Genomic DNA, 9,151 nt, shown 5'->3' with positions numbered 1-9,151 from the left:
CTACCAGTAAGGCCTTGGCTTGGATTGAAAAAGATCTTGGGTGGACAAAGGGGCTTTTGTGTCAACATTAACCCAGTCAGGGTTAGGGTTAGGGTTATTAAGTGTGGTTTTTGGTGATGAAAAGAAGTGGTGGAATGGTTGTTGAGTGCTAGTGGTAGCATTAGCTTTTGTGTCAATTTGAATACTTGATGATTTGTTGCTTTCATGTGATGGCTTTATGAAATCAGTACCCATGACAAAACAATGCTGCCCTTGTGTTTCTTGATCCTCTTTCTTTTGATGGTCTTTTAGGTTTTGAAAACTGAAATGAGAGTAGGTTTGATGATGATGGTGATCATTTAGTTGGAAGTAAGGTGCTGCTGGTCTTTCATCCTCACCTAAATCCTTCATTCCTTGCAAGTTCCTGCTAATTAACATCATGTGTTCAACTAATTAATTAATTAAATACAAAAGAAAACAAACTATTATAACGTACACCAAGATCTATTAATATAGTTTTGCTATCAAAAAATAACTAGTTACGCAGCCTGTTGCCCGTTAGATAAATACTCAAGGTTTAGATATAGGGGAGGCGATGTGGGCGTCTGGCAGTGACCCTTTTTTTCGGGGGCACAAAAATTTTATAAAGTTCATGATATTAATCTATTATGTATATATATTTTTAAAATACCCGAAAACTGTTATAACACCAAGATTAGTATTAATGTAGTTTCGCTATCGAAAAAAGGCTATCTACGTAGCTTGTTGCCCGTTTGCGTTTTTTTCGATGTAAATTAACACCACTACTCGTTTAGATGAATATTCAAAGTCATATTAACATTAAAAAAAAGAAAAAAAAACCTGTAGTCTTGTAGGGTTTGATGAGAATAAGGTGAAGAATCCAAGAAAGTGGTGTGAACGGATGAGAATGACGGGTATGGATCAGAAGAAACATTAAGAGTTGATTTGGATATTGCTGATGATGGTGATGATGATGAAGAAACATTAAGAGTTGTTGCAGTAACTGAAGAAGATGAAGAAGAAGTAAATTCCACAGGCTTTCTTGAACGGTTTCTGCCTCTATGCATGTGTCTCTCACAGTACTTAGAATCTGGATAAGCTTCTTTAGAACACCTCCATTTTTTACCATCTGTTCTTCTGCATCTTCCTGGCTCCAAATCTATCTTTCTGCCATATCCACTCATCTGATACAACTGATTGTACGGAAAACTTGGCCCTTCCCATACTCCACCCACTGCATGTATATAATTAATATTATTATTGTTAAAAGATTGAGTGCTTACAATACATACACATACAGTGTTGTAAAAATCGTTACACAAGCCTTCTGCAACTATGAAAAAAGTAGTTTGAATAATAATAATAATAGAGTTACATTATATAGACATCATTAAAAAACCTAACTACTAATAAACCCTAAAGTGATAACACTATCTAATATTAATATTAAACAGTGTTGTAAAAATCGTTCTAGGAGCGTCTAGCAACTTCTGCAACTATGATAACAAGTAGTGAGTTTTTGAACGCAAGTTGCGCATATCACGTAGAGAAAAAAGGGTAGTTTGGAATAATAATAATAATAATAATAATAATAATAATAAGTAGTGAATAACAAGTAGTGATTTTTGAACGCAAGTTGCGCGCATCACGTAGAGAAAAAAGGGTAGTTTGGAATAATAATAATAATAATAATAATAATAATAATAATAAGAAAAGAAGAGTGGTTACAGGTGGGATGGTGGGAGAGTGAGGAAGAAGGTGATGAGGTATACAAACTTCTTCTGACAGCCAAGATGAGATCAGTAGGGACTGGAACACCTGAAACCATGTATTTGTAGAGTAAGGCTTGTTGTTCTAGTTCTTCCAATTGAGAAGCAGTGAACACATTTGGTGGAGTTTGAGTTTGATTATTACTACTACTACTGCTTGTACCCATCATCATCATCATCATCATCATCATCATCATCATCTAGTATACTCTCTCTCTTTGTTTTTCAAATAATAATAATAATAATATGAGATTGCTAGCTAGCTTCTTGTGTTTATAACAATAATACACATGTATGTACACATAGATACATATATATATAGAGAGAGATGTATGTGTCAAATGAGTCCAACCACTGCAGTGAACTGGCTAATTTGTTGTGATGCTGAGGAGTGTGCAGTGCACTATGCAAACAATACTATACATACAACCAGCCAGCTCTCTGTCATTGTTTGCCTGCCTTACATCTCTCTATATTTCTGCCACCTTTACGGAAATCCATATAACACATGTACAAACACACATACATACATTTTATTTATTTATTTACTTTTATTTATATATAATAACTATTAATATATTATAGTATGGCGTTGAAGTTATTAACTTATTATACATACACCCACTTAAGATTTATTGATTCTCTAGTAAGATAATAACTACATACGACAACTTTTTGTATACAGATTTATTGATCATCACCAAGAAAAAAGCAAGCTTCCACTTTAATAAGTTATATGTACTTGGCCAGTGTTTATATGAGCCCTAATGCATACGGTAAAGATATATGTGCAGGGATTCGAGTGTTTGAGCGTTTGATACAGTTACAGAATAATTAGGTGTGTGTTTGTGTACATAAGGGTGGTGGGAGTGGAAGAAAGATGGTTCGGGATGATGTGTCACGTAGACAAATTGGATGAGAGAGGATTGGGATGAAAAAAATGCAATTGAAAGTTAGAACGGGATTGTGAGGACTTGAACACCGCTCTGGCTTTCTGGCATCCCGCACCCGCTCCGTTCTCTCTAAGCCATTTATATACAGATGAAATAAAATTATGTAGTGTCATAATGCATACTTACTATCAAGTCTATAGTGAAAATTTAAAGAAAATGTGTCATAGCCATAATAAGACAAGACGTTAAAATAAAGTTGTATTTGTGGTTAGGGTTTATTAAGGGAATGTTCCGCCTAGCTAGTTTTAAAACAAATATTCATTCTCATACTCAATTAATTAAATCATGGATGAGATTGGTATCATAAAACGCCCATCCCTAAATTCTGAACACACTAAGGATACTTTTACATTGTATATTTGTTTAGGACACTTTAGACAGCCTTTTCACTATAACTTGACAAAAGTGACACCTTTTGTCTTTACAATCCTTTATTGTTGAGTATTAATTTAGATATGATATTCTTTGGTTATCCATATACTTTACATACGATCATATAGGGGTTATACGATCGTATGGAACTCCACGTTAAAGGGTGTGTGGATATGTCAAGGGTGTGTGAATAACCATAGCCTTACGGATATTCTACAGCCACCCCTCTAATTGCTAAAACACCGACTCATACGCCGCGTATAGAACTATACGCGGCGTATGAGTTGGTGTTTCTAGAAAACACCACCAATTTTGTCTTATTATTTTTTTTTATTTTTTTCTTTGTTATTTTGTTATTATTATTATTGTTATTTATCATTATAATCATTAAATATTAATTATTTATTAAATATTAATTATTATTTTGGTCAAAACAACTAACATATATATATATATATATACCAAAAATCAGTGTTATATTGATAAAATATACAAATAGTAAATACGACAACTAAAACATAAAAATCTACAGAAAGTCCATGTCGATGCCCAAGTCGTCGTCGTGGCCCTCGAACGCCACGTCGTCAACGTCGGCGTCGTCCTCTCCCTTGCGCCTAGCCCCCGAACCCTCATCACCGGCAGCATCCACGTCGTCGGCCCGTCCGCGTCTCACGCCAGACGTGCTCGACTCGTGGTCAAAACTGGGAGGGGGTGGCGGTGGCACGAGGTATTGCTGTCCAGACAGCTCCGCTGCCCGACTACAAACAAGCTAGCTGATCTGGCGCGACATCTGCCTCATCCCCCACTTAAGGGCCTGCAACCTGGCGTCGGTGGCGGAATTCAGATGCATCGCGTGATATGTGTGTGGAACGTGTTGCGGCAACGCCTAGCAACAAAACAATAAAAATACGTTTAATAAGAAGACGAATTAAAAGAAACAATAAAACGATAATATATTAAAACGTACCTGACGTGCGCCCGGATCCTTACGTCCGTCACCATCGTTGTCTGAATCCCTGCCAGCCTCCTCCCCCGCGTCGACAGGCTCATGGACAATATGCACCTCTGGTGCCGCGAGCGGGGGAGGCTCGAATAAAGGCACCAGGACGTAAGGCCCACGTGCCCCCGGCCCGGCCACCAGTCGGTCGTACTGGCCGTTGGGCCCGGGGAACGTACGCACAATGTGCATGCTGCCGCAACGGCTGCGGTCCAGCGCGCTCGGAGGGGTCGGCTCGATAACCAGGCCGTCCACCAAGGCTCCATGGCCCAGAGATATTGCAAGCTGGGTGATGTACCCGCCACCCATTAAGGACCCTTGTGCCTGCCTGTACTGGTAGGTGACAAAATAGTCTGCAAACCCCCTAGCGAGGTTGTAGTGCCTGTGAGTCAGCAGACACTTAAAAAAAACAGGTCGCGTAGGCTGCAGTGCTCCGCGCCCTGATTGCGACCCGCGATGGACGTCGTAATCAGCCTGTGTCGGTACCTGTGTAATATAAAATAATATAATATAATATAATATAATATAATATAATATAATATAATATAATATAATATAATATAATATAATATAATATAATATAATATAATATAATATAATATAATATAATGTTGATAAGAAAGATTGGAATCTTCTCAACCTTCTCAGGAAACGGCTAAGTATGGACTTCGAGCAAGCCTAGACTATTGAGCATGGTTTTACTACCTAGTGTAAGGTATTCAGAACCATTTTTGGTTGATTCTTCTAAGTGTTAAGGCTTCGAGCAAGCTACACTTCAACAAGCAAGAGTATCCTTTTATCGAGCATGGATTGCAATCGAGGAAACAACTTGATCATACAAGTTTCAACCAAGTGTTACGAGCACATGATGGTCGCGCACATGGGGACAAGCATGGATGCAATAAGAAGATGTCATGTTCAAAGCAAGGACTTCGAGCATAGTTCAGTTCCTCGAGCAAGATTTACATCCGAGCATGCTAAAGATTGTTCAATTAATCTCTAGACAAGACTGGATACATCAAGAAGAATGAGCTTGCTCGATGGACCAGTTCGAGCAAAGCAAGGACTGGTCAAGAGGAATGAAGCTTGCTGGAGGAGAATATTTTCACTGAAGATATTCTAAGTAAAGTATGCTCGAAGACACTCATCGAGCATACCTAGCATAGTGAGTCTGCTCGAGCAAGATACTTACCTTACTCGAAGACTCCTACACTTGTATTTGTTTTTGTCTTTCATTATGTAATAGATAGGGATTCTAGAAGGAATGTCAGGGTCTATAAATAGGGTCTTAGGTTTCCATTTAGGGCAGACGTGACATGGAATACGAAACCCTAGACATTCCTCGTACATCCACCGTGGTCATACACTAAACCCTAGACATTCCTTTACTGTTTCATTGAATGATGCATTTATTACAGTAAATCTTTTTCTTTGTATTTGCTTGCACTGAATATTTATTGTTGTTTCGTTAGTTATCATTTCACACCTTCGTTCCCATCCGTTGGATATTCTGATTCCACCGGGATATTCAATAGGCCTTTGGGTTATTGAGTCAGTGTGTTCTTGTCAACCTTTCTAAGGTTTGCACCTGACTCCCGGTCCTGACAAGTGGTATCAAAGCTGTGGAAGCTCGCTGAAGGCCAAGGGACCGAAGGTTTGTGAAAAAGCTTGAAGCTTTACTCTGTTTGTCTGCATCAAAGTTTAGATCTACTGAAATGGAAGACTAGGAAGTTTCGACAAACAAGATTCCAAGACTTCTGGGACAAGAGAACTATATTAAATGGAAGGTGCTTTTTGAAGCAGCTGTGAACTATAACGACCCAGAACTTTGGACATCTATCACAGGAGGAAATTACGTTCCTTCAACTGCTCCGAACAACAATGCCACTATTGAGTTGAAAATGAAGAAAATGGATGATAAGGCACTGTCTATGCTGAAGCTAGGTCGGTCTTGGTAAATATTGACAACTGTCAATCATCACAAAACTGCTAAAGATATGTATGGTGCAGCTATTGATATGTTAGAGGGTAATATAGAACTGAGAGACATTAAGAAGGATAGACTGAAGCAGCAGCTGGATGGATTCAAGTTCAAAGATGATGAAAGATTAAAATCAGTGCTGCAAAGATTTATGGTGATTGTGAATGATATAAGAACAACTGACCTCCAAATCTCTGATTTTGAACTGAACAAGAAGCTTCTGTCATCTTTATTTGGTGAATGGTACTCAACAAGCAAGTTTAGCAAGGAAAAGGCAAGCTTTTCCAACTTTAAGTTGGATGATGTAATAGCTTTTTTCAAGGCTGCAAAACATGAAATGATCGAAAACCACATGATTAGAGAAGATAAGTGATGGTTGGGTAAAAGTTAGTAGTTTTATATATTAATTAATTATATTTAGATTAATAAAATGAATGAACATTGGTATTTCAAGCATTGTTTACGTGTTTCAGGACATTGGAGGCTATGGAGCTTAACGAGGATATTTACGGGCTTAGAATGAAGATCGAGAAGTGAGAGATTGGACATGCACGCTTAACGAGGCATTCAAGAAAAGAAAAAATGAAAATATGAAGTTTTACATTTTCGCGATACGCGAAGATGCAAAGAAGGGCAGCTTCGCGTATAGAATCTGAAACCGACTATTTTGTCCTTCGCGATACGCGAAGAAGCATGCCTGGACATCTTCGCGATACGCGAAGATGCTTAAGTCGGCCAAAAATTTAGGTTTTGCCTTATATAAACCCTTTAACCTCCCCATTCGGTTATAGACGACTTCCGGAGGCAAAATAGGCTGCTTAGGACGATCTTCCATCATTCAAGGCTTCCGGTTCATCTCGGGTTTGAATGTTCATCAAAGATAAGTGTTTTGACATTATGATTATGTTCGGCTAAGGCCTTTGTTCATTATAGGCTAGGGTTTTGTGTAATTTCTCTTGAGACCAGATTTGCTATGCTTAAAGTTATAAACTGGATTTGAGTTATTGTTTTTATCTTGTTTAATTGATTGCTTGGTTGTTTAAACAATTTATATTTGCGATTATTGATTAGTGCATCAGTTGTTTGGTTTTGTTCATCAACACTTAGGGTTAGGCTCTTATGTCATTGAACTTATAATCATCGGTTCATGTTACTTAATTAGTTGTCATAAACATAAATAGGTAATTGTGTAGATCGAGTTCAATTGTGTCAACAATTCGGTTAGGTTATCGTTTGTCATCACAATCAAACTACTAGGTCTAGTAATTACTGCGCAATCAAGACAAGTAAATTTGTGATTAAGTTGAATGTCACATTACCCGAACCTAGAATGAATGCTTTTATTAATTTTATTTTCAAATCGTTTTTAAGTAATAATTAGTTTTAATTAAATCTTTTTCTAAAAACCGCTTGACATCGTCTGTCCGTCTTAGTTTAATAATTAATTTAGTAGTATTAAAATTAGCACTTTCTTTGAGTTCCTGTGGAGACGACCTTACTTACCCGTACTTATTATAGGTATTTAAGTCTTTAAATAATTGTTTTTGAGTAGACCGCGATAGCCTACTTCAAAATGGCGCCGTTTCCGGGGACTCAACGCGCTTAGTGCTAGTTTAGTTTAGTTTAGTTTAAATTAGCGTAATTTAGTTTAATTTTAGTTTAATTTTCTTTTCTTTGTTGATTTTACGAGGGGTGTGCTTGTTTGTGGTGTGCAGTTAATCTTTCAGGTTGATGCATACGAGTTTTGCTCGAGACAAGGAGGTGCTGCAGTTTGATCCTGAGATTGAGAAAGCCGCGAGAAGAAACCGAGCAAAACAAAGAAGGGGTGAAACTTTAAAACTGAAAGAAGAAGACATGAATCATCAAGAAGATAACCCCTACCCTGTTCCACCTGTGTTTCAACCCGATGACCTTAACCCGCCACACAATCGAGAACAACCCATTCCACAAAATATCCCACAAAACATTCCACAAAACATTCCACAAAACCCACCAATTCATGACCTACCACCATTCAACCCACCCATTCACCAAAACCGAAACCTGAGAGATCAAAGAAGATATCAAATGAGAGATGATCGTTCAATCAAGTCTGAACCACCGCACAATAGAGTCGAGTTCGAGTATGATAGGCGGATGGGATTTGACGATTTTGATGAGTTCGAGGATGAAGAGGAGATGGAAGACGTGCAAGGGGATCGGTATTATAGAAGAAAACAACAACAACCTCCCAGAAACCGAACACCCGAGCCCGTTCAACCACCAGGAAACCGTCGAGAAAGAAGAAGATAAGATCCCTCCGAGCCACAATTTCCCGAGTATGAATTTGACGATGGAGTCCCGAGGGCATTCATTCCACCGCCCGTTCGGGGGGTTCAAAGCCACTTCATTCCACAAGTGGCCACGAACCCACTTCCCATTGTGATTCCGGTTAGAGAAGGAATAACGTTTTCAGTGAGGCAAAGCAACCTGACCGGGATGCCTACTTTTCATGGGAAAGCATCAGAAGAACCGTACTTGCACTTGAGTGAGTTTAATGCGATTTGTGCCACCATCTCGAGTTAAGGATTTACTGCTGATGAAGTCAAGCTAGTCGTGTTCCAGTTCAGCCTTAAAGATCTAGCAAAGCAGTGGTTCTTATCCTTACCGTCAGCAAGTATCTATATGTGGCAAGACCTGGCTCAGTAATTCTTAGACGAGTATTACACACCGCAAAGAACTTCCGAGGCCCGAACCTCCATCATAAATTTTCAGTAAAGTTCGGGTGAGACGTTTCATGATGCATTTACTAGATTCAAGAGGTTGTTGAGAACTTGTCCGCATCATGGGATTGCATTGTGGGAGTTGATTAAAGCTTTTCATGACGGATTGTCGAGTGACGATGTGCGTGATCTTCAGTTGACCACAAATTGGTCGTTTCTGATAAATGATGAGAATGAAGATTGGCAACATTTGGAAAGACATGCAATGAACTTAAAGAGGCAAGCTCAGTAGAATCGCATGGTAAAAAGGGCGGTTGTGAAAGCCGTGGATAGTGGTGAGTCGGATGATCGTATGGCTAGGTTGGAGAGAAAGTTGG

The 9,151-nt window shown here is 38.7% G+C and overlaps 1 protein-coding gene across 1 annotated transcript; it reads right to left on the bottom strand.

The window, feature by feature from the left end:
* On the bottom strand, nucleotides 1-1,945 carry LOC143589825 (uncharacterized). Its single transcript, XM_077070476.1, has 3 exons — nucleotides 1,729-1,945; nucleotides 841-1,234; nucleotides 1-403 (listed from the first exon to the last, which is right to left on the bottom strand). The coding sequence occupies exons 1-3, from the start codon at nucleotides 1,943-1,945 to the stop codon at nucleotides 1-3; spliced, it is 1,014 nt and encodes a 337-aa protein (XP_076926591.1).
* Nucleotides 1,946-9,151: the final 7,206 nt, after the last annotated feature.

This window comes from Bidens hawaiensis, unplaced genomic scaffold (genome assembly GCF_021521415.1).
Source record: "Bidens hawaiensis isolate Kalapana, Puna unplaced genomic scaffold, B.hawaiensis_p1.1 tig00001597_1, whole genome shotgun sequence".
Taxonomy (NCBI): Eukaryota; Viridiplantae; Streptophyta; class Magnoliopsida; order Asterales; family Asteraceae; genus Bidens; species Bidens hawaiensis.
This window is presented reverse-complemented; position numbering and strand designations above follow the sequence as displayed.

Coding starts and splice junctions, on each gene's coding strand:
- LOC143589825 (XM_077070476.1), bottom strand. CDS start 1,945: ATGATGATGATGGGTACAAGCAGTAGTAGTAGTAATAATCAAACTCAA. Junction 1,235..1,728: donor ACTCTCCCACCATCCCACCT/GTAACCACTCTT, acceptor ATATACATGCAG/TGGGTGGAGTATGGGAAGGG. Junction 404..840: donor CAAACCCTACAAGACTACAG/GTTTTTTTTTCT, acceptor GTTAATTAGCAG/GAACTTGCAAGGAATGAAGG.